The 26,169-nt window shown below is 46.3% G+C and overlaps 2 protein-coding genes across 4 annotated transcripts in view; both read right to left on the reverse strand.

Moving 5' to 3' along the window:
- The window catches only part of lamc1 (laminin, gamma 1), a 66,670-nt gene extending 43,318 nt beyond the window's left edge, over positions 1-23,352 (reverse strand). Inside the window, exons 1-2 of one of the 3 annotated variants that reach the window (XM_039602120.1) lie at positions 23,266-23,352; positions 8,503-8,854 (exon numbers count right to left, since the gene is read on the reverse strand). In XM_039602120.1, the coding sequence (XP_039458054.1) occupies positions 8,503-8,854; positions 23,266-23,289 (376 nt within the window). In that variant the 5' untranslated portion in view covers positions 23,290-23,352. Of the gene's footprint in view, positions 1-8,502; positions 9,219-23,265 lie in introns of those variants that run through there. The other 2 variants (XM_031732152.2, XM_031732153.2) reach the window with 2 other exon arrangements.
- LOC116314205 (laminin subunit gamma-1-like) lies at positions 15,936-23,328 on the reverse strand. The gene is made up of 7 exons (XM_031732160.2): positions 22,914-23,328; positions 21,803-22,107; positions 18,240-18,370; positions 17,915-18,081; positions 17,581-17,769; positions 17,168-17,281; positions 15,936-16,070 (listed from the first exon to the last, which is right to left on the reverse strand). Exons 1-6 carry the CDS (start codon positions 23,287-23,289, stop codon positions 17,196-17,198), a joined length of 1,254 nt encoding a protein of 417 aa, XP_031588020.2. The 5' UTR covers positions 23,290-23,328; the 3' UTR covers positions 15,936-16,070; positions 17,168-17,195.
- Positions 23,353-26,169: the final 2,817 nt, after the last annotated feature.

Raw genomic sequence — 26,169 nt, forward strand, 5'->3', positions numbered from 1 at the left:
CAACAACAGCCTGAGGTGACAGCAGGAGCAGATCGACCACGGAGACGAGAGAAAAGAAGCCACAAAAACACAGAGAGCAGAAATCACAGCAAAACACCCCGAGGGAGGAAGAGGGCGATGGAAAACCTGCAGGCTGGATCATATATAAATTGGGGGAATTCCCCCAACTTTGGAATATCTGAATTTCAGGCCCCGGAGCTGAAAGGTGGATGTTTGTTGGTGGGAAGCGTTGCCCTCCTCACAAATAGTTCAGTCTGTTTGTGTCGGCTGGTTCACCTTCATTAGACCGACCCCCCAACACACACACACACACACACGGGCAATTTTCTTGTTCAGCACCAACTTTTCTTTCTAACCATTTACCTGACAGTTTCACAGCTCGCTGAGCTCAGCGGCCAAATCGCCCTCTGCGGCGTGTTACAAACAGACGGATTTTAATTACTCACAGAAACTATGTTTGAGAGAAGAGTTACTGACGAATGAGCCAATCAGGGCTCAGAGTCCGTCCCACACCATCTCTGAGACAAAGAGCGGGAATCACAGAGGGCTAAACATCCAAACATCATCATCATCATCACAATATCTGCGAAACCAAAACATCGTCAGGACACAGACACACGACCTCAGCTGAGGTGAGTCCGATCGAGCGTCTGCAGGTTTTTATTAAAATATCGATATTTGGGGTGAGTGCATCGATAAACGCAACATAAACCAAGTTTCTGTCAAAGGCGCCGGCCCCTCCCCCAACACCGCCGCCGCCTCCACGTTAAAGAAAGCAGAGAGGAGGTTTGTGGGTTTGGAGGAGCCGAGGCCTCCTGCCTCTGATCTCCTGATAGGATTCATCCTGTCTTTGATGGAGGGGGATGGGAGCTCATCCCAGACTCTGTTTAGGTCTGAGGGAAAGTCTGAATTCCTGAGATGACTGCTGGTTCAGAGCTGAAGGTGACGCTGCCGAGGAAGAGGAGGAAGTGCGGTTTCTTAATGCGATGTGAGGCAGCAGCCAGCTCGAGGTGACTCATATCAGGCAGCGCGAGACGGCGCCTCGGGCTCCAGACTTTGATTAACCCGGTCAGAGTCGTCAGAGCAGCTGCTCGGCAGGCGATTTAAGAGCAGCTAAAAAGACTTTGTTAATGAATGCACAAGAAAACGCACGGCGAAGGACGGCGTCACGGACCCGGATGTCAGCCAGTGCTTCCTGTCACACAGCCAGCCCACTTTGACCTTTAAACCGTGGAGACTTTCAGACACACACAGTGGGTAAAGCTTTGAAGGAAAGGAAAACTCCTCAGCATACAGCTGCTCCTCCTCCGTCTTTGTCCCGACCAATGAAACACTGCAGCTGAATGTGAGGGGGTGACACATGTGACCATAAATATGACATCACACCACGTCCGAACATCACGGAGCAGAAACACTCGTGTCACTGCATCCTTCTATTGTCCTGTTCTATTCGGCAGCAGAATTCAAATATTCAGGTCTTTGTTTCAAACTGCGGACATATAAAGCTGACCCACCTCTGAGAGGTCAGAGGTCAGAGGTCAGCAGTTTCAATAATCCTGTGGATGCTCAGGTTGATTTTTCTTCCTGCTTCTCACACTGAAGCTTTTCTGTTGTCTCGTATGAGTAACATGAATCTGGACAAACACCAGTCGGCAGCCGGTCGCTGCGTGGATCTGACGCCCTGCACAGACCGGAATGTGACAGCCAAGTGAAGAAGCAGCGTCACCGGCCAACGGGAAGAGAAGCCGTTTTGACTGAGAGCACCAACTGTCTCACTACACCGCCCCGGCTGGAAATCACATCCAGAATAATAAACACAGCTGACAGCGAACTGTGACTTTAATACTGCAACTGTTTCTTTCTAGAATAATAAAACTCAATCATAAAATTATTATTTAATATTTACCAGGATAACTGATGTTTCAGACTCACTTCCAGCGTCTGACTTCACGTTCTCGGCTCGAGCCTGTGAGAGCGGCTTTAAAAGGAGAAAAAGTGAGTCTGCACTCCTACAAACAGAAGATCTGTGATGGAGCCACGAGAGGAGGCGATCACATGATTACAGCCCTGAGGTTTGAAACCACGTCCCATAAAAACCCGATTAAAGACACTTTCAGTGTGGAAGTCTCTCAGCTGCCGCTTCCCTCTGAGGGGAAATGTTTTCTCGTCTTATCTGCAGCAGACGAGTCACCTTGACTTTCAGCCCGAGATGCCGGCACCTCGGCTTTAAGCTCCAAGGTTACCAGATATCAGATGGGCCCTAAACACCTCTCCTTTCAACCTCACAGACTCGCTTCCTTTTTGACCGCCGTCTCTGCAGATTATTTAATTCAAATTTAAATGGGCGATCGTGGCTCAAGAGTTGGGAGTTCACCTTGTAATCGGAAGGTTGCCGGTTCGAGCCCCGGCTCGGACAGTCTCGGTCGTTGTGTCCTTGGGCAAGACACTTCACCTGTTGCCTACTGGTGGTGGTCAGAGGGCCCGGTGGCGCCAGTGTCCGGCAGCCTCGCCTCTGTCAGTGCGCCCCAGGGTGGCTGTGGCTACAACGTAGCTTGCCATCACCAGTGAGTGAATGTGTGAGTGAATGGGTGGATGACTGGATATGTAAAGCGCTTTGGGGTCCTTAGGGACTATTAAAGCGCTATATAAATACAGGCCATTTACCATTTATCCTCTAAAGTTTCAAACTGACCTGGATTACAGCCAGCGTTGGCTTTAATCCATCTGACAGAAACTGCAGTTCCCGTGACGTCCACCAGAGGCTCCGGCAGTGCGTCGGTGCCCACAGACTCCAACTTTAAACATGTTTACAGCTCTATAGATATGACAACTCTACAAAACCCATCTGCTTAAACAGGATCAGGGCTTAAAGTTTGGATTCTTAGGGGCGTGGCCTCTTTGACTGACAGGTGAATGGTGACACAGGTGGCTGTAGCTGCTAGCTGTCTGCTAGCTTCACCTGAGCTGGACCTGTGTACCGTGTTTGTGCTGTTGGAGCATTTTTAATGACTTTTTTTACTGGTAAAGTTCTGCTGTTGAAGGTCATAAGGCCTTCAGATGACCATCTCTGCAGTCCCACCAGACTCCAGTGACAAAAACACTCATTTTAGCTGAAACAGTTGAGCCTGAGAGGCTCGCAGCATAAACATCAACCCAATCGAGGCACCTGCAGCCTCCACGCAGAGCGACGTGAAGGCTTCAGTATGTAAAGGCTGTTATTCAAACACGAAGAGGTAAAAACACTTGACGGCTGAACTGCGTTTCACTACTGACCTCGTCCACAGCAGCAGATCAAGGTTCGCTTCAAAGATCCAAACTCTCCAACTCTGGAGGCTTTGGGATTAAGTTAAAGAAAGCGAGCTTCCTTTAAGACGAGCTGCTGAGCGTCACATGCAAACAGCTGGCCTCACTCTGACCGTCTGGGGAGGGGTCCGTTACGCGCTTCAGTACCTGAGCGTCTCTGAAGTCTGAACATGGACGCCGAACATCAATGAATTCATCAAAAGATGAAAAACTCGGGAATCTTCAGAGGCAGGAGGAAGATTTAAAGTTCACCTGCGACTCTGAAGAAACACCTGACGGGGTTTTGAACCCCTGAGGCCGACGTCTGCCACGAGACCGTCAGACCAGAGGGGAAATTTAAAGGTAGTGGAGGGGTTAAGGGTGGCTTTGGACTGGGGGTCTCTCTCATCAGCTGCAATGAGCCAGCAGCCATCGTCCAGCTGTGCGGCTCTCGTAATCGCTCCACATCCCAGTTTCCCACGCTGCGCTCATTCCTGAGACACCAAACAATGCCCCCCTCCCCTCCCCCTCCCACAGCCTCAGACTGGTATAATTTGCAACAGCTGGACACTCCAGAGGAAGAAAAATGTCTTTTGATGGCAGGTTGGGAAACAGGGTTTTCCCACAGTGCACTGCTCTCTGACTCACAGCGAACAGACGCCTCACACATCAGCTGCTGTGGAGCGATCATCATCATGTTCAGCCGAGGATCATCAGGTCCAAAACGCAGCCAACTCCCAACATCTGGATGTTTGGTCTGCAGTGTGAAAGTTACAATCTGAGCTGAGATGGTTCGGCATCCTGGGTGAGGCGTCTCACATCCAGGAGGAGGACCCGGGAAGGACCCAGGACACACTGGAGAGATTTTATTTCTCGGCTGGTCGGGACCGCCTCAGTGTCCCCTCAGAGCAGCTGGAGGAAGTCTGCATATCTGCTGCTCCCACAACCCCGAAAACGTCAGAACAGATGAGTCATTATGAATCTAACAAACTGCATTTATTCAACTAAAAGTTCTTTTTCAGGGAAAAAACAAAACTCAGTGGTGGGAAAAAGTGGAGGTGGGGACACCCGAGCTGGTGTCTCAGATTCTCTGATGCACCTGGCTTCAAATCACAGCCACAGAGTTTAGTCGGCACACGCGCTTTTATTTTGACAGGAGTCTTTATACCCTTCCTGTGTCCGACTTCCTGGCCTCCTCACCTGCTCTGGGCACCACGACACACCTTCCACACTTTGATTGCGACTCCACAAACACAAGTACGATGTGCCAGGTACGCACAGGGAGCGTCCAGGAGGAAACGGCAGCACTGAACAGGCCAATCACAGCCGTCGTGGGCCGCGTCGCTGCGATGCACAAATCCATTTTTCTCATCAGGTGCCCGACAGGTGACGGCACGCGGTTTCAGAGGCGTCTGCGATAAATAAGACCTACACATATAATTCCACTTTAGGCTCAGAAAAGCTTTTCTAAAACCGTGCTGCTCATCTCGCCATGGTAACCACCAACCTGTGCCACCACAATAACCACAGGAGAAGAAGAAGCGACAACGAATGACACCAAAAGCCAACCGACACTTGAAACCTCAGACATTCAGTAAATGTTGTTTCAATGATTGCTGGAAGCCAGATTGATTTCAGCTAGAAGGAAGTTTCCGATGTGGCGGTGGGCTCGGGGGGCCCCTCCTTCACACACTCACATTAATATTCAGCGCTCTTCACGGCAGAGGAATGTGGAGGGTTTGGAGGAGGAGCAGCCTTCGTGCAGGATAGGTCATCGTGTACTGAACAAACTCAGACACAGACGTGATAAAGTTCATTTAATCAAAACACGAAGAAGAACAGAAACGTTCCTCCCTCAGTCCGTTAGGCGGGAAATGTTTGATTACACCAACACAAACCCACAAATCTCTTCTTAGACCAGACTTCATTCAATTTTCTGTTAATTCTACATCAAACATTTGCCGCCAGCCTGTCCTGTGAAGTCCTCGTGCTGGTGAATCCAGATAAACGAGGGGCCCCTCTGCGTCCATCTGCACGGTGTGTTCCTCTTTGCGGGTCTTTCATGTCGCCCTCGGCCTCATCGAGTCGGGACATGTCGCTTTCCCGCTGCAGACGCACTGCAGCACATCAAAGAGTCCCCCCCCCCACACACACACACACACCTGAGCACTGCAGTCACACACGGCGGGTTTCCTGAGATTAAGCTGCAGCTTTATCGTCCTCACACTTTAAACTCATTCACAGGTTTAGAGATGAAACATGAGCGAGCTGCGATTCGACGGCAAATTGAACTTAAATTTGATCCACCTGTGAATCACCTCAATAAATCAGCACCTGACGTCATTCACACGCTCTTTAAAGGCTTCGGTAAGAAGATTAGAATTCATGTTACTGCAGACCATCATCTGTAATCCATGACTGGATTGGTCAGACGCTTCCTAAACCTTTAATATCACGCTCCATAAAGTAAAGCATCAAACCTGCTCTCAGGACATGAAGGACCATCAGAAGCATTGTTTTTAAGATTCTGTGTTACAGCCGAAGCTGAAGTAAAGACTCGCACTCCTGAAGTTCAGCAGAGATGACTCAGCAGTTCCTCTGCTCCGTCTGAGGTTCCTGTGAGAAATGATTGTATTTAGGAGATCAGATCAACAGGAAATGACCTCCTCACTCTGCGTTCATGAAACTCAACGAGCTGTTCAACCATCAACAAACAGCCACGCGATGACTTCCTGAAAGATTAAAACCTGAGAACCGTCAGCGCGTCCTGAGGTTCAGGCGGGGCCGCAGCAGAGCGCGAGCACTGACTGATGCACGACGAGCACCGGCGTCACTGTTTCAAACTGCAGCCAGAGGTCCTCGATGCAGCGTCACGTGAACCAGCTCTCTGCCTGCTGAGGGCCTCTCGAGCAGAGGAGTGACCAGCACCACCAGCTGCAGATGGTGTAGGTGGAGACAGGACTCTCTGTGGAAGGTGCTGGAAGCAGATATGTGTAAACAGTCACATAGCAACCATTTAGAGCAGGGGTAGGGACCTCCAGGCCTCGAGGGCCGGTGTCCTGCAGGTTTTGGATGTGTCCTTGATCCAACACAGCTGATTTAAATGGCTAAATGACCTCGACATGTCTTGCAGTTCTCCAGAGGCCTGGTGATGAACTAATCATGTGATTCAGGTGTGTCGACCCAGGGTGAGATCTAAAACCTGCAGGACACCGGCCCTCGAGGCCTGGAGTTCAACACCCCTGGTTAACAGACATGCATGCCGGTGTGCTCGTAGACTCATGCATCCGTCGACCAGCAGCACGCCAACCTTCACAACTTCTTCGAGACTCCTTAGTAACAACCTGGAGGCTCAGATGGGGCCGCTCAGGTGCTCACTTCCTGCTTTCTTTACATGGATCCCTGGACTGCACAGATCTGTGCCACGATGACGTGACTTCACACACCTGAAAGCAGCCGAGCTCTGATCACGCAGCGCCGCGGGCCGAGAGAAGGCGGCGTGTAATTAAGCCAGCAGCACCTGAGGCCACAGAGAGCCCAGCTCAGCTCCAAGCAGCGGCATGACCGAAGCCCTCAGGAATGTGGAGCACTGTTAAAAACAGAGGAGGCCTCAGGCGGCAGAAATAGACAGGTATTTTTAAAAGGCCGAGTCAGGAAGACTGAGACGACTTCCAGCAGAGACACAGATCATCCTGACTGAGCTTACAACAGCTCAATCCAAACCTTTCACTTCACATTCAGACGCACAGCAGCGACAGGAGGCAGCTGGGAGCGTTCTCCTCCACCTCACAGTCGGTGCATACTTTCTATCATATCAGAAAAAAACGTTCTTCAGGGTTAAACAGTCCCTTTATGTCTCCACCAAACTTCATAGAAAATTAGACTAATTTAAACTTTTTCATCGAGCTTAAAAATATGCCAACATGAAGCCCACAGAGACTGATGGAGGACTGATACAGAAGAAATGCAGCGATAAATAAATGACTGAGCTCATGAGCTGCAACGGCTCAGCTACAGTTTATTTACTTCATCCTGTTTAAACAGGGAGGATGAATATTCCCGGGGGAAGCAGGAGATGCGGCTGAAAGAGGTCAAAATAGACCCTGAGCATGTCTGAGAATCATAAACACCAACAACTGAATCCACAGTGCTGGTGGTGCGTTCAGAGGCGGCTGGGACACCGAGCTGCCAACTCAAACCATGAGCGAGCAAATACCGCAGACGTGATGGAGACCCAGCACGAGCTCCACCTGCTCTCAGTCAGGTCAGAAAATAGCTGCGACCCCCCCAAACACACACACACACACACACACACACACACACACACCTACACCCCTGATTCCAGCGCCATCTTAAAAAATAGAACTCAAGTTAATACAAGTAGAAGTCATCTCGCCGGCTGAGGAAAGTCTCACCAGACTCCATAGAAAATTCCACAGATTTAAATGTTCGAGTTGCAGTGTGAACCTGAGCATTTCCACCTCTCACAGTTGTTCAGCGCGCTGCACTTAGACCAGAAGCGCCAAGTTTATAGTGTAATTCTATTAAACAGAGAGTGCTTTGGTGTGCTGGCTGAGGCCGAATAAAAGAGAGGGACCCGCAGATGTGTGTTTGTGTAGTTTCGTGTGGCAGTTTTAACAGAAAAGGAAGAAACCCGAAATTTACATTTTTAGGGGGGTTCGGCTCAGCGGAGAGGATCGTGGAGGGGTCAGACTGAGTAGAAAGTTTGAGTACACGGTGGTCACGTATGCCTCTCTTGTTTCTGACTGTTTGAAGCCATATCAGATAATCAATCTCCTCCAGAGTTTCGCAACTTCTTTATTTCCCAACCAGACTCCATAGAAAATTACACTACTTTAACTTTTCCATCCAGTTTGCTTCCACCGCAGCTTTTCATCTGCTTTGGAATGTGAGGACGTGCATTTAATTCGTGAAACAAGCACTTCTCCAAACACACACACACACAGCTCACTGAGCTGCACTCGGACCTGAAGCGCAGAAATTCGCAACACTAAATATGGGATTCTGTGTAAAACGGTGTGGTTTGAGTGTTTTGGCTGTAAGCCGAATGAAAGACTGACTCATCCAGATGCGTAAACATGTGTGTCTGTGTTGGTTTGTGCAGCTGTTTCCAGCGGGGAGGAAAGAAAAGCTTAAATGTGGAGTTTCTTAAAGGGGGTTCGGAGCGGCGGTGAGCGCGAGAGGCGTTCGGGGTCTTACCGAGGTGCAGGGTGAGGTTGATGGAGTTCGGGTACTGAATCCCCGCCAGCATGGTCTGGCTCTGCCACCAGGTAGTGTCCTGCTGGTTGTTGTAGTCGGTCAGGTACGCGGCGCCGTGGTGGTTCCGCGGGTCCCGGGCGTTACAGATGTGGCACGACTTGGTGACCCCGGTGGCGCCGGTCTGCACGCAGTATTCCTCGGGCGGAGAGCCGCAGGTGTTGGTGGCCACCACCGTCACGTTGAAGGCGGCGTTGACGAACTCGGGCATGCAGCGCTGCGGCCGGCCCCGCTCGTCCGAGCACTCGTCCATGGCAGCGCGCACGCACAGCGCCGCCGCCCAGCTCAGAGCCACCAGAGCCCGGATCACACTCGGCATTTTTCCTGCCCCCTCCGTCCTCCCTCACGACCAGAAGACTGCGCGCGGCTCCCTCGCGAACTCTCCTTCAACTTTTCAGAGTTTGCAGAAACTCTCCGGTTACCGACATGAACCGTCTCCGGGCAGCGACTGAAGCGTACGGCGGATGTCTCCGTCCCGGCCGCCTCCGCAGCTCGTGTCCGGCTGTGCTGTGTGCTGTGTGCTGTGTGGGGTGTGCGGGTCTGCGCTCGGCCTCAGCTCTTTGTGTCCGCCGCCGCCATGCAACAAACTCCAGCAGGAAAAGACGAGAGTCCAGACTACACCCAGTGCGCTACTGCGCAGCTCCGAGGCGCAGAGGACCCTCCGCCACTTCCGTCACAAATCTGCAGAAAAATCGTCGAGAATCACAGCGCGAGCCACTTTTTCACCTGCACACGTCCCGCAGGTGTGCAAAGACCCAGAAAAAGCGGAGGACATGAAATCAGTTCAGTGTTTACAATAAAAACGCGCTTATCTGACCCAAAGAGCAACTTTGAAGTGCTAAGCACAGAGTAAAGAGTTAAATATTCAGGACAAACACGAGTCTGAGGAACAGCAGATCACCTGATCTCTCTTCTTCATCTTAACAATTTCACTTATTCATCAACAGGGGCGGACATTAAGTCTGCGTGTCCTGGGGTGGGGGTCCTTCTCTAAACATTCCCAGTTGTTTTCAGGTGAATGTGAGATTTTATTATTATTTTTAATAGAATTAACAGCTTCACTTATTTAAAGACAAGAACACAGACGTCAGACACCAGAGGTTTGTGCTAACAATCCGGATCCAGAGTTTATTTGTGTAAGCTGAGCTCAACAAACCCTAAACCTGCTAAGAGAGAAGTTAATCCAGACTTTCTGCTTCACAATCTGAGCGAGCTCCAATAAAAGGTCGTGTTTGACTCTTCTGCGTGTTTCTGGATGTTTGAGGTGATGTCTAACGTCACAGTCATCACCACAGAAACAGAAACACAGAGAGCTTCTTCCAGCTGCTCCCTTACTGCCACAGCGGCACATTTTTACAGCAGACCCTCTCAGGGACCCGTGCCTCGTCCTCGTCTCAGACAGGACCTTTTGCACATTTAGTTCACGTGTTCAGCACAGAGCCACGTCTAAAGGAAAACCACCAAACCTTAAACTGGGTCTTATATCAGTGGAGTTGGTGCAGCAAGACTGGCACCCTGAGATGAGGGGAACTTTGAGATTTGCGTTAAATCCTCAGAAAAATATACAGAGTCTGGTTTGTGGGGGTCTTTTTTCTGAGGCGCCTTCAGACTCTTGGTGACGTGAAAATGTTAATTTTTTTCTTGAGCTTCTCCTACAAAGAGTCCACGACTGCAGCTCTGCAGGACTCGCCTGTTTTCACTCACAGCACATTCAAAATGATCACTGAGTAAAATACAGAGGACACAGATAAACATCAGTCCAGAAAATAAGATAAAGAAATAACATGTTAAATTAATATATTTTTAAAAATGAATAAGTAAGTTAGTAAAGTTTATTTATTAAGCGCTTTTCACAGACAGGCAGTCACAAAGTGCTGTACACAAAGTTAAAATAAACAGCACACTCAATAGACATTATACACAATGTAAAAGTTTAAATGTAAGTTAAATAATGTGGAGAATATAAAATACGTAGATCAGCAAAAGGCCTGTTTAAACAGAAAAGTTTTTAACTGCTTTTTAAAAGAATCCACAGAATCAACCAAACGTGGCTGTGGTGGTAAACTGTTCCACAGCCGTGGTGCCACAGACTGAAAGGCTCCGTCCGCTTTTGTCCTCGTGTTCGGGGAACAACCAACAGACTCTGCGTCTGTGCGCGGAGACGACGAGCAGCAGTGTATTTTATAAGAAGCTTGGATAAATAATCTGGGGCCGTTTAGTGCTCTGTACGTTAAAACAAGAATTTTAGAACGAATTCTAAACTCTATTGGGAGCCAATGTAAAGAATATAAGATGGGAGTGATGTGAGCTCGCTTGCTAGAACGAGTCAGTAGTCTGGCTGCTGCATTTTTGTACCGCCTGGAGGCGAGAGAGAGATGATTTATCCAAGCTGGTAAACAGGGAATTAAACTAATGTAAACGGGATGACACAAATGCATGAATGAGTTTTTCCAGTTGAGCTGAAGAGACCATAGTTCGGACAACACACAATACTTCTGTGTTGCACAAACAACGCTGCGTTTAACTGCAGTCTGTGGTGTCATAATAATTTGTGGATTATTATACATAAAAAAATGTACTTGAATTTTCTGAAAGTTTAATCCTGGATTTAACATTAACATTAATAAAAATTAACATTTTTATTGGTGGTCCTGATATGACGTCATAGTGCCAATAAATTCATAAATAAAGCAGATCAAATTGAATATATATATATACAGGTGAAATAAACTGACTAAAGAAAAATATATAAATCATTTGCCAAAATTAACCTCACTGGCCACTTTATTAGGCACACCTGTTAGCTTGCTTTTCACTGCAGATATCTAATCAGCCAATCACGTGGCAGCTCAGTGCGTTTAGGCACGTAGAGACCTGCTGAAGCACAAACCGAGCATCTGGATGGGCAGACCAATCTGCAGCAGCTGCGTGATGATGTCATGATTACGTCATATCAACATGGCCCAGAATCAGAGGAATGTTTAATGTTTAATTATTTTACTTGCATTTTTAATCACTCTCTTATATTTAAATGTTCATTTGCTACTTCATCTAGGGTTTGAGAGTAACGAAATTTCTATTCTCTGTATGTCCTGTACATGTGGCAGAATTGACAAATAAAGTTGACTTTGACTTTGATGTTTGCAGCTCCACGTTGAGTCAGAGCAGCTCTGAAGGTAAACGAGGTCCAACCAGGCAACAGCAAGGTGGCGTTAATAAAGCGTCCGTGAGTGAACAAATTTACTTATACATTTAATTTTAATCAGAATTTAATTTACCTCAACATCTGTCCCCGTGTCTCTCGCTCTTTTTTAAAACTCTCTTTTTTTTGGTCCAAGTATATAAAAACGCACACGATGTAATAATACCAAAGTGAGACAGCGCCCTCTGCTGGTGATTCATGCGAGTCAACAGGTTAAAAAAAAAAAAACTAAATCCGTTCAAATATTTCAAACATTTTTCTCACTTGTCCAAATCTGCTAAACCTGTCAGTTTTCTGTATTAAACTGTGAAGTTACCTTTTTGCTCAAACTATTCATTTGTGCTTAGCTTTCCAGGCACCGACATGCTGCGTGATTTCTGCCATCCTTGAAGTTTATTACAGCCATGTGGAGCTCCTTAAACTGGACTTAGCTCCCGCTATGTGTTTATATGTAAGTATAAACACATACTGATCCTCCAGGTTCAGCCTGAATGAGCTCCATGGATCGGGCCTGAGAAACACAGGTTTTTGTGCTTTATTGTCCCGGTTTGGTTCACTCGTGTACGTCACCTGAGAACTAATGATGTCACAGGGTCAAAAGTATTTGGACAGTCGAATAACAACGCAGTCTCATTGCAGGTGAGGCTGGTTTCTTTGTAGTTTCATGACAAATGAACACAGTTAATGATCTGTTAGCGTTTTACCTGAAGATGTGATCCAAACAGATGTTGATGCAAGCGAAGAAGGCCATCATCATCATCATCATCATCATCATCAGGCTGAAAGACTAAAATAAATGCATGGGCTAATTCTGCAACAGCAGAAGTCCTGAAAGACCAACACGAGTGAAGTGATGATCACAGAATTGTTTCCATGGTGAAGAAAAACAACGTCTAACCAGGAGAAGAAGAGGAGGGAGGAGTGTCACTGTCAGAGTCTGAGATCAGGACAGGCCTTCATGGATGGAAACAGAGTTTACAACCAGGTGCAAACAGCTGGTTACACTGAAGAACAGGATGATCAGATTAAAGTGAAAACACCTAAAGAGCCTGCACAGTTCTTCTTTGTCAGTCACATTTTTATTTGCGTTTTCAGAACAAAACCAGAGACAAACATGAGAAACAGCAAACATAAGCTTCCAGTGAACTATTCACAGCACCTATCAAAGGCATAATCAAAGTTCCTGTATGAATCATGACATGACACACACTGGGACGTCCCCTCCTACTTAAAACTAAGTACACCTCACTTACTGACATTTCGAATCATTTCAGCTCTTTAAATGGAGCAACAATGATCATAGCTGCTGAAATCAGACCTGTCAGGACGAGAGCGAATGCAGGATTGGACACTTCAGTCGTGGCAAAGCTGGACTGGCTCACACATCAGTGCACTGAGTCACTCCTGCAGAGATCTTCAGGGCAGGCCTCCACTGCATGGATGAAGGCATCTTCATGCCTGTAACAGTCCAGCAAAAATCATCTGCCAGTAAATTCATCTCATGAACGTGGACAAGTGTAGAGTGAGCCAGTTATTAAACTTCAAATCTCTTTGCAGATTAGATCTTCACAATTTCGATACAGCCCGTTGGCAGCCATCTTCTAAAAGCCCGAAGCTGAACGAGACCTTAAATTAACTTCGTCTCAGATCTTTGACTTCACTTCTCATCTGTAAAAATCTCTGGAAAGCTGCTTTATCTTTGAGACTGGACTGTGTGCTGAGCTCCTGATAGGAACTGAGTGAGTCATCAGCAGTGAGATCATCCAGACTTCAAATACCCACCACGAGTCAAAAAAGAAAGAGAGCTTGTTTTCCTTATTTAACCGCGCAGATGTTTCAGTTGAAGAATATACCTGTTACCTGTTACCTTCAGCGGTTTGTGAAGTTCCTGCTCACATTTGCCAGTGTTTGGCCTTTTGCTCAGAGGAGATGCTGGGCAGCTTCTTGCTGTAAAGAGCTTTTCTAAACTCATTCTCAGCTTCCTCCATTTCTCTGACCTTTGCTTTGTCTTTGTGTGAAGTCATGCTACAGTTTATTCTGAAATAATCAGCACAGCGTTTGAAATGGTTCAACTCAGACTGCGTCGCTCTAACCATAGCTGCGAGACTCACTTTGGAGATATAATAACGTCTGTTTGTGTCAGCTGAATGTATGAATGATGAAGAGTGTTTTGAGAAGATGGATGAAGAAAATGAGAGAGAGAAGAGGATGGATGGAGGACAGTTAGTGAATCAGGAAGTTCAGAAACGAGGGCAGCGGCTGGTCCAGATGACACACACCTGTGCAGGTATGGTGGAGGACCTTTTAATCAGACAGAATCTTGGAGAGATGAAGAAGTGTACTGGTACTGATGTGCAGGTGGAGTGACAGCTGGGTTGAAGGTGGAGGTGGGATTATATCAGGGATCAGCTCCTTATTTGTGATGATGGACAGACTGACAGGTGAGGTGGGTCAGGAGTGTCTGTGGACTCTGATGTTTGCAGACGACACTGATCTGTAATGAGGGTCGAGAACAGCTGAGCAAAGTCAGAGAAGCAAAACAGACTACGTGTGTGAATGAGAGGAAGATGGGTGGAGAGGTAGTGAAGGTGGATGAGTTTAAATACCTGGGATCAGTCAAACCACGTGTGATGTAGGAGCCAAGTTTATATATTTTCAGTATTTATGCTCACTGTTAAACTTATTTTGTGTAATTAGTAATTTAATAAGTAAATTCATGGTCATAATGGAATTAAAATTATTTTATTACATTCGTGTTGGCTTGGTTAAATAAAACTGTTTATAGTTTAAAACTGCATCGTGGATTCATGCAAAGGAGCGCACGCAGCGCTGCTGCAGAGGAGGGTGGAGCCACGCGGTTTTCCTGCTGTAGTTTGTTTGTTGTTGAGGAAAACTTAGACCTGATCACTCCTGTAAGAAGATTTACTGTGGAATACGTTTTTGTTTGCATCTTTTCACATCGGAGTCCCGTGGAAGTTTTTTCCTCTTCGAACGAACGTGCACGAGTGAAGCACGGGAAAACTGGTCTCATGGCCGTATATGTGATGACAGGAGCGCTCAGGTTCACATAAATGATCTTAACCAGAAATCATCTCCCAATCCAACTTTCCTAAGACATTAAAAAAACCTCCATTCAATCATGACTTTACCCATCAGATGACGCCTGCATGCTGTCACCCTCCCTTTGATAAAACTGATTTGATCAGGATGAACAATACTTGGCCAGATTTCCTCTTCTCACTGACGAACCTTCCAGGAGCCAGAGGATCGCTGTCTTCTTTTAGGACGAGGCATCCCAGAGGGCTCACCGCCCCACAGATATGCATCAAAATGTGTGCCAACACATCAGTGTTAGTTTTATAATATTCAAATATTCAAATATAATCCAGCACACGTCTGGAGACAACATGTACTGTGGTCGGAGAAAACTGATGTTAACGTGTACCAGAATGATGGGAACAGCTGGTGATGGTAGCGCGGTTCAAGATTTCAGGCAGTCAAATTTGTACACGTGTGAAAAACAGTCATTATTTTTGAAATGTTCGAGTGTCCAGTTATTATCTGTGCATAAAAATGTCTGGAGATGTTAATGCAAAATGTTGGCAAAACCCTCAAATTAAACTTTGCACCTCAATCACGTCTTGATAGACCGACTGACTTTAAATCCACTGCAGTGCTTTGCAGAGGCAAAACTACAAAACTGTGTCTTTATCCGAAAACACCTGGACCTGCATCTCACTGTGGTGCAGAGCTGTGATTAGGAGCTAACAGACTCCTCACTGGCTACCAGACTCTCACCTGTGTGCTCTTATTCAATGAATTTATGTTGCTGAATTGTGCAAAATTAAGATAGATAAAAGATCATTTGATTGTCAGATTTATCAGATCTGTAGCAACATGAATGTTGATTCATAAAAACATTAACTGCAAATATTTATTTTGGTTAAATAATCACACAGCATCAGCTTTAAGTCACATCTGAGGTACGTCCAGTCCAGCCCTCTGCTTCAGGCTGTTTTTAGTTTTAGATTTTATTAATGTTGTTGCTTTTATTGAATTGTTTTACATTTTAGTCCAGTTTTATACAGCATTACATTGTTATCATTAATATTTGACTTTATATTGTAAGCAAAAGACTCTACAATAGTGCAAAGAAAACATAAAACCCCAAAAATCATATGAGCAACACTTTATTGAGAGTGGGAAGGAAAAACTTCCCTAACAGGAAGAAACCTCCGGCAGAACCAGGCTGAGGAAGGGGCGGGGCCATCTGATGGGGGTGAGGGGAGGAAAACAGGATAAAGACATGCTGTGGAAGAGAGACAGAGATTAATAACAGATATGATTCGATGCAGAGAGGTCTATTAACACATAGTGAGTGAGAAAGGTGACTGGAAAGGAAAAACTCAATGCATCATGGGAATCCCCGGCAGCCTACGTCTATTGCAGCATAACTAAGGGAGGATTCAGGGTCACCTGGTCCAGCCCTAACTATATGCTTTAGCAAAAAGGAAAGTTTGAAGCCTAATCTTGAAAGTAGAGATAGTGTCTGTCTCCTGAATCCAAACTGGAAGCTGGTTCCACAGAAGAGGGGCCTGAAAACTGAAGGCTCTGCCTCCCATTCTACTTTTAAATACTCTAGGAACAACAAGTAGGCCTGCAGAGCGAGCTTAAGTGCTCTAATAGGGTGATATGGTACTACAAGGTCATTAAGATAAGATGGGGCCTGATTATTTAAGACCTTGTATGTGAGGAGCAGGATTTTGAATTCAATTCTGGATTTAACAGGAAGCCAATGAAGGGAAGCCAAAACAGGAGAAATCTGCTCTCTCTTTCTAGTCCCTGTCAGGACTCTTGCTGCAGCATTTTGGATTAGCTGTAGGCTTTTCAGGGAGTTTTTAGGACTTCCTGATAATAGTGAATTACAGTAGTCCAGCCTGGAAGTAATAAATGCATGAACTAGTTTTTCAGCATCACTCTGAGACAGGATATTTCTAATTTTAGAGATGTTGCACAAATGGAAGAAAGCAGTCTTACATATTTGTTTAATATGTGCGTTGAAGGACATGTCCTGGTCAAAAATGACTCCAAGGTTCCTCACAGCGTTACTGGAGGCCAAGGTAATGCCATCCAGAGTAAGAATCTGCTTAGATACCATATTTCTAAGATTTTCAGGGCCGAGTACAATAACCTCAGTTTTATCTGAATTAAGAAGCAGAAAGTTAGCGGCCATCCAGGTCTTTATGTCTTTAACACATTCCTGCAGTTTAACTAATTGGTGTGTGTTACCTGGCTTCATGGACAGATAGAGCTGCGTGTCATCTGCATAGCAGTGAAAATTTATGCTATGTCTTCTAATGATGCTGCCTAAGGGAAGCATGTATAATGTAAACAGAATTTACTCACCTGCTCAGATGTGGTGCTGCGAGCCTCATCAAACTACAGTATCACACTTCTCTCCGGTCACTCCAGCTTTACACGCACACACACCTCTGTCATCACACTGTAGGGACACAGAGCCTACACACACACACACACACACACACACACACACACACACACACACACACACACACACACACACACACACACACACACACACACACACACACACACGTCTGACTGAAGTTCTGTTCAATCGTACATTTAAGCCCATCACTGTTCACACATGAACAATAAATGGAGACATGAATCGGAGCTGAAGGCCACTCACAGCCTCCCACTGAGCGTGTTGTTCTTCTGCAGGTTGACGTGAAGCTGCAGGTTCCTCTGAAACACACAAATTCACCAGTGTCCTCACATCAGGGAGCACCACTCACCGACGGGGTTGCAGAGGCAGGGCAGGCAGCGGCTGGCGCCCGGGTTTCTGTAGTAGTTGTCGAGGCAACGCTCGCAGTTGGGGCCGTCCGTGTTGTCGGCGCAGTTCCTGCAGTGCCCGCCGTGACCGGTGGCCCGGTACAGCTCGGCATCGAAGTAACACTCGGCACTCTTCCCGTTACACTCGCAGGCTGAGAGACCGACACAGAGTTTCACAATAAAAGACCGAAACAGGTAACAGTGAAAAAGTTTAAGATGCACCAAAATCTCTTGTGATGCAGTAAAACCATCAGTGACGGGCGACCATGTGACGGGCGCGTGCGGCGGCAGACTTACGCAGACACTCGTTGGCGCTGTCGGCCGCCGCGCTCCTCCAGGGCCGGTCGTTAAAGAACGGTTGGCACTCTTGGCAGTCGTCGCCGGCGGTGTTGTGTTTGCAGTTACACACCAGCTGTCCTCCATCGTTCCTCACGCACTCGCTGGCGTGGCCGTTACACTTACACCTGAAAGCAGAGACGCACACCTGTCACACCTGGACCTGCGGAGGTTGCTGCTAACGCTCACACACCGTCATTAAAGCTTTGTTCACAGGACACCATGTGACACAGTGAATGGTTTTGTCCAACCATCAGAGGGAACAGCAGTGAATCTGAGGCTTTACCTTCCTCCCACCGCGAAGTCGGAGATGGCGTAGTAGTAGGACTTGAGGACTTTGGGGTCATTGAGGACCTCGTCTCCCAATGTGTTGAGCCGGTTCAGGGTCACTCTGATGTCGGTGGCTGTTACCCAATCCTGCAACAGACCCAACATGGACGCATCAGAGCAGCCAATCACAAAGCAAACAGGGTAGTATAATTAGTTGAATGCTGACAAGTGTTTTTAAGGACGGACTTTGACTTTTTCACGCCCCCTCAAAAATCAAATCTGTACTCAGGCTATTGCACATCAATCAGAGCCTCCCACTGGACGCCCTTAGAAAATGTGTTGTTTTCACAATAACTTTCTACCTTCAGTATCTTCAGCTTTCAGCCCTGAACTTTGTGCTTTTATTTGTTATTCCAGCATTTTCATCTCTCATGAGTACAGGCGATATCCACATTAATTTGTTAGGAGTGAACAACAAAAATAACCTTCTGCTACAAACTGCAGAAAAAAAATCAAATTTAGCCCCACTCAACCAACCAGGTCTCAGCTCTGAGTATCAGCATGATGGGATCAGAAACAAGCTGATAACTGTAAACAAACTTTAAAGGCTTCTAGAGCATGAAAAATCTCCATCAACAGCTTTGGATTCTGCATCGAATTAATTTTCTGTAAAGTCATTTTTTAAACACTTGCAAATACAATTTATGGAGAAAAGAAAGTGTCATTGGTTCTGTGCTTGCAGCAGGTGTACCATGGGTGTTACATCATTTCCCTGGGGATTAATAAAGTATTCTGATTCTGATTAAGGAACTGAGAGCCTGCTCCTCAGCGTGAGAGGGGAGGTCAACGTGAAACGCGGATCCTAAACACAAAGTCCAGATGAGAGGGGCCTCACGTCTCAGCTCAGGTCCGGTGGACCCGTGCTACAACTCGTGTGCAAGTGGTGTGCGGATCGATACTGAAATATCGATTCCTCTGATACCAGGATTTATGTTCTAGAATCGATTCTCATATTAAAATATCGATATTTCAGTAATTTAGGGTAGATTTGTAGTTTAGGCTACATTGGAAGGAACTACTTCCTCTTCCGCCTTTCATAGTCACGTGTGAAATACGGCTGTATAAATGTGTCCAGCCCCTGGCGTGCGCACTCACAACAATGGCTGAGTGTAAATGGAGTCATGTGCGGACGTGTTTTACCTCCACAAACAGCCGAGACGTGGTTTGCATACATGTGGCAAGAAAGTGAGGTGTTGTGGCAACACCACAAACCTCCTCAAACACCTCACAGTAAATCATATCACAGAATATGACGAGTGTATGTTGAGGCGAACTGAAGAGGAGGAGAGGGACAGGTGCTGCTGGGGGAGACGGACGTCTCTCATGGAGTCCGTTAGTGCTGCAGGCAGGCAAGGTGTTCAAATAGCGCACAACTTCAGGTTTTTTATTTCTATATGATAATTCTGTCACGGCTGGGGCAGCAGTCGTGTGGTGTAGTGAGAAAAGGATCCACAATGCAGGTACTGGCCGGGGTGCGAGTGAGTGTTTATTTGTAATGAAAGTGAAGTACAAAACAGGAAATAAGAACAGGGAGCAACTAAAGCCTAAACTGGGAAAACTAAACAAACCTGAAAACATGAGGACGTGCAGAGAAAGGAGAGCAGAGAGACACGAGGAATACCAAAATACACAGAGTAAAGCAGACGATGCGACGAGTAACACAGGCAGACACACACTATAAATACACACGAGGTAATGAGGGACTGACACACAGGAGGGGAGCACAGCTGAACCTAATTCACAAGATGAGACACAGACCTACAAAGTAAAACAGGAAACTCACAGACTGTTTTACAACAAAACTCGGGGACACGCACAGAGCACAGAGGGAAGACAGAGGTAGGGATGATAAGACACGAGAGCCAAACCTAAAGAATTAATACAAAATCAGAATAAACCAGAAAACAATAACAATAAACTCAAAGCGCAGAGCCACTGCCCCAGGATCACGACAAATTCTGCATTGTGCAGATAAGAACAAGTAGTCTAATATCCTGTAATCATTATGAAGCTATAATTTGAGATACAATAAAAGATACAATAAATAAAAAGTTTTTGTACAAAGTATCGGTATCGGATCAGTATCGTCGATACCACCCTGAATCTTACTTGGTATCGGATTGGAAAGGAAATCGGTGGTATCGCACATCACTAATGTGTGCTGTGGGTGAGTCATGTGGTCATGTGGTTGTTTTAAGCCTGAGGCACTAATCAGGTGCTCTGAATACCTCCCATAACCACTAGGTGGCGACAGAGAATTACATGTCATGCTGCTGTATATAATGTGTGCAACAGCCAATGAAAATGTCATGTTTAAGGGATGATTATAACCTACTATTTCCTTTTGACACTAAGTGATGCAAACGTATTGTTAAAGAGATCGTGCTGCCACAAACACACACTTTCACATAAAGTGAAAAGCTTCATAATTTATTCTCACGAAGGTTTTTAGACTGAACTCACCAAAGATCATGTTGATCCAATAAAATCTCATGCTCAGGTCAGACCTTCACTTGCTAAAAGACCATATGCTGTCCATGTCACGTTCCAGTTTTACGGCTGGTCTCTTCCTCCTTTTTAATAGTATGAAGTTGGGTTGAATGTTTGGGGGTTTTGGACTGTTCGGGTGAAACGAGACACAGGAAGGGTCACCTCGGGTTCAGACACTGCGAGGGTTTCTTTATGCCTCTGTGTGTGTTGTAGTTTTAGGTTGTCTATTAAGAATTCAATAGACAAACTACAACACAGGCTTTTCTGCCCTGCAGTATAACCTACCCGGCCTCGCTGGCCAGAGCTGACGTCCACTGGGCCATTGACCTCTGGGCCAGCAACCCTCTCACGCACCAGGGAAAACTGCACTGCACACTGCACACACTGAATTGAGGGGTGGAAGTATAGACCTGCCTCCTGCCTACTCGCACTAGGAACACCTCCAGACTGGAACAGAGTCCAGTCCCGCTGCAGGAGACTGGTTTCAGAGTTCAAGCTGTATATTGAGACCTGACCACAGCTGGTATCACTCAAGCTCACTAGAGAGGCAACGCTTCATGTATCACGAGCCAGTTCTGGGAGCCAGGGACCTCGATCCCCAACTGCTGTCCAATTCCTATATTTATGTGTAAAATATATTTATATAATATGCACACTTTCATTTCTAGTTCCCGAAAAATCGAATGTTTGCTTGTGCACCTGTGAGAAAACCCAATGGTGTCCAGTTTAAGTGCTTATTTTTCAGGCTGATTCAGATCACTCTTGAATCGCTCAGTCGAAATAAGAACTTCACTTGGGCCTCTATAAATGTACGAAAAGCAGAAGATACACAAGTTATTTAAAAAAAAAATGGTTTAAGGTTCTCTTAAAAAAAAAAAAAAACTCCACTCACACGAGAAAACCTGAAAGAGCCAAAAGCAGAAAATTCACCTCACATTTCTGTTTTCATCACTTTTCTTCTCTTGAGCTGACGAAGCCTTTAAACATGGATATGGTATAATAAGGAAAAGCAGCCTCTCCAGGACTCACCTGGAGGACGGGGCAGTGGTCGAAGTTGTAGGCGCTGGGTCGTCCCTCCAGCGTGGAGAAGGCCACGTTTCCTCCGGTGAGCGGCGAGATGTTGCTGAACTCGTCGGTGCAGAGCGCCTGCTGCTCGTCCTGGCCGGTCCGGATGAAGCCGCGGTTCGCTTTCTGGTAGGTCTTCTCGCAGGAGCTGCTGTAGTACTGGTACGGCACCCAGGGGCTGCCCTCGCTGGTCCGCTTGTAGATGGCGAAGCTCTCCGGCCGGCTGGTTTGGAACTTGAGGCGGACGTAGGTGATGTCGAAGGCCTTACCTGCAGAGAGAGAGGAGATTAAAGAGGAGCTCCTGGAACAACAAAGAAAACTATATCCTCCCCCCTGCATCACTTGCAGCATAATTCACTCCTTCTCACAGATTCTCAGCTAAACCCCTGACTCCAGTTCCACCTTAAAAAATAGAAAAACAATTAAAAAAGTTTTTTAAATGAAAGTCTGATGGTGTGTTATGAGAAAACTCATTAGGAAAAGGAAAAGTGTGAGTGATTATAAGATGGAACACAGAGTTTAGAGTGTTCCTACAGGGCGGGTTAAGAGAATTTAAGGTGGAATGTTTCCTTGTATCTTACTTTAATGCAGGAGTCGATCTCATGAATCTATAAAACACCTGAGGGCAGAGCTCGTAACACTCTGCGCCTGCGCAAACCCCTGCCTCTAAGAAGCTGCTGTCAGGGTTTACTAGAAAAACTGAAACAAACCTTCGAACTCACATTTGTGATTTATTTAAAATTAAATAAACAAAGTTCAAACTGCGCCTCTTCTTTGGGTCCGTGACTTTTTCACACCAGAGCCGTGTTTATACATCTGAGCCCACAGTGAGAGCGTGAACGGTCTCACTCATTAGGGTCATCTTTAATGTCCATTATGAAAATGGCAGCTGTAAATATGCTATTTTGTGACTTTGAGGGGCCGTGGGTGACTGACTCATCCAGATGCGTAAACATGTGTGTCTGTGTTGGTTTGTGCAGCTGTTTCCAGCGGGGAGGAAAGAAAAGCTTAAATGTGGAGTTTCTTAAAGGGGGTTCGGAGCGGCGGTGAGCGCGAGAGGCGTTCGGGGTCTTACCGAGGTGCAGGGTGAGGTTGATGGAGTTCGGGTACTGAATCCCCGCCAGCATGGTCTGGCTCTGCCACCAGGTAGTGTCCTGCTGGTTGTTGTAGTCGGTCAGGTACGCGGCGCCGTGGTGGTTCCGCGGGTCCCGGGCGTTACAGATGTGGCACGACTTGGTGACCCCGGTGGCGCCGGTCTGCACGCAGTATTCCTCGGGCGGAGAGCCGCAGGTGTTGGTGGCCACCACCGTCACGTTGAAGGCGGCGTTGACGAACTCGGGCATGCAGCGCTGCGGCCGGCCCCGCTCGTCCGAGCACTCGTCCATGGCAGCGCGCACGCACAGCGCCGCCGCCCAGCTCAGAGCCACCAGAGCCCGGATCACACTCGGCATTTTCCCGTCACGAACTCTCCTTCAGCTTTCTGTCCGCGGCTCGTGTCCGGCTGCGCCGTGTGCGCGTCTGCAGCAAACTGCAGCAGGAAAACGCAAGAGTCCAAACTTCCAGACTACACCCACCGGGCAGCTCCGAGGACCTCCACCACTTTAGTCATAAATCGACAGAAAAGTCTGTCGAGACACTTTTTCATTTGCTGAAGTCCTGCAGGTGTCAATAAAAACATTAGCCTAATTCACCAAACAGATTTATTTAAGATGAACTTTAAAATATAACGAGCCAACATTTCGACTTTCAGGGACAAATGTTTTTTGAAGAACTACATGATCTTATTTCTGTTTGATGTTGAAACCTTCACGGACGGAGGCACAAGTGGGAATTTGTTCATTTCTGGTGACATTTATGCTCCAGTTTTGTGATTTTTTTTTTTCTGCACCAGTTTCTCGATGGTTTCAGATTTTACATAAAACATATAAGTTAGACCCTTTTAGAATTTAACTGTTTAGTTCATTTTAATGAAATTTCTCATCCTTTGAGACTGTGTCATAAAGTCAGTTTCTGAGTCCTCACAGGGTTGGTCCTCAATGATTCTGTTCATTTAGTCTGAAATGGAATAAAAAGAGGTTTACTGAAATGATTCCAAGTCATGATTGTTCATCCATCCATGCTTTCAGCCGTTGTCAAGGATGGTTTGGTTGGATTTTAGTCAAACTGTATGAGCGTCACATGGAAACACCTTGTGTTGTGTGTCTGTCCACGGGGGCCCACAAGCTCTCCTACTGTCAGTCCCAAGCCCAATTAAATGGGGAGCTCTGTGTCAGGAAGTCCATCCAGTGTTACATTTTTGTCAAATCAAACATGTGAATCATAAAGAATGACATTTCCAGACCGAGCGGGTCGGGGCTGCCTCTGGTGCTGTTGGCCAACAGACTGCCAGTGGAAATTCAATTCAATTCAATTCAATTTTATTTATATAGCGCCAAATCACAACAGAAGTCGCCTCAAGGCGCTTTATATTGTACAGTAGATCGCACAATAATACATACAGAGAAAACCCAACAATCATATGACCCCCTATGAGCAAGCACTTTGGCGACAGTGGGAAGGAAAAACTCCTGTTTAACAGGAAGAAACCTCCGGGAGAACCAGGCTCAGGGAGGGGCGGGGCCATCTGCTGCGACCGGTTGGGGTGAGAGAAGGAAAACAGGATAAAGACATGCTGTGGAAGAGAGACAGAGATTAATAACAGATATGATTCGATGCAGAGAGGTCTATTAACACATAGTGAGTGAGAAAGGTGACTGGAAAGGAAAACTCAATGCATCATGGGAATCCCCGGCAGCTCACGCTCTATTGCAGCATAACTAAGGGAGGATTCAGGGTCACCTGGTCCAGCCCTAACCATATGCTTTAGCAAAAGGAAAGTTTGAAGCCTAATCTTGAAAGTAGAGATAGTGTCTGTCTCCCGAATCCAAACTGGAAGCTGGTTCCACAGAAGAGGGCCTGAAAACTGAAGGCTCTGCCTCCCATTCTACTTTTAAATACTCTAGGAACAACAAGTAGGCCTGCAGTGTGAGAGCGAAGTGCTCTAATAGGGTGATATGGTACTACAAGGTCATTAAGATAAGATGGGGCCTGATTATTTAAGACCTTGTATGTGAGGAGCAGGATTTTGAATTCAATTCTGGATTTAACAGGAAGCCAATGAAGGAAGCCAAAACAGGAGAAATCTGCTCTCTCTTCCTAGTCCCTGTCAGGACTCTTGCTGCAGCATTTTGGATCAGCTGAAGGCTTTTCAGCGAGTTTTTAGGACATCCTGATAATAAAGAATTACAGTAGTCCAGCCTGGAAGTAATAAATGCATGAACTAGTTTTTCAGCATCACTCTGAGACAGGATATTTCTAACTTTAGAGATGTTGCACAAATGGAAGAAAGCAGTCTTACATATTTGTTTAATATGTGCGTTGAAGGACATGTCCTGGTCAAAATGACTCAAGGTTCCTCACAGCGTTACTGGAGGCCAAGGTAATGCCATCCAGAGTAAGAATCTGCTTAGATACCATATTTCTAAGATTTTCAGGGCCGAGTACAATAACCTCAGTTTGATCTGAATTAAGAAGCAGAAAGTTAGCGGCCATCCAGGTCTTTATGTCTTTAAGACATTCCTGCAGTTTAACTAATTGGTGTGTGTTACCTGGCTTCATGGATAGATAGAGCTGCGTGTCATCTGCATAGCAGTGAAAATTTATGCTATGTCTTCTAATGATGCTGCCTAAGGGAAGCATGTATAATGTAAACTGTGCTAAGAGCAGAGGGGGAAGGCATGTTAGGAGTCACGGAGAGACACGGGATTGGAGGTAAGAGTAGGAGCTCTAAATGTAAGGACCATGACTGGAAAAGGGAAAAAGCTCTTCCATTTAACTGGCTGATATGGTGGAGACAAACAAGGTAGTATAGTGTGTGTGTAGGAAACCAGGTGGAAGGGAAGCAAGGCCAGGATGATCAAAGATCAATGGTCAGCAAAGACAAAGTGGGAAAGTCAGGGAGATGGAGAAAGTCAGCAGGAGTCATGGCCAAAAGTTTTGAGAATGACACAAATATTAGTTTTCACAAAGTTTGCTGCTTCAGTTTTTACGATCAGATGAATCAATCAGCAAAGTCTTTTCCATAAAAATGAACTTAATCCCAAAAAACCTATTTCCACTGCATTTCATGGCTGTGATTAAAAGGACCTGCTGAGATCATTTCAATAATTTTCTCGTTAACTCAGGTGAGAATGTTGACGAGCACAAGGTTGGAGATCATTATGTCATGTTGATTGAGTTAAGCTGGGCATACACTGTGCATTTTTTTTCCAATTGCGTTATTCAGCTCCTGC

This window comes from Oreochromis aureus, linkage group 18 (genome assembly GCF_013358895.1).
Source record: "Oreochromis aureus strain Israel breed Guangdong linkage group 18, ZZ_aureus, whole genome shotgun sequence".
NCBI classification, from domain to species: Eukaryota; Metazoa; Chordata; class Actinopteri; order Cichliformes; family Cichlidae; genus Oreochromis; species Oreochromis aureus.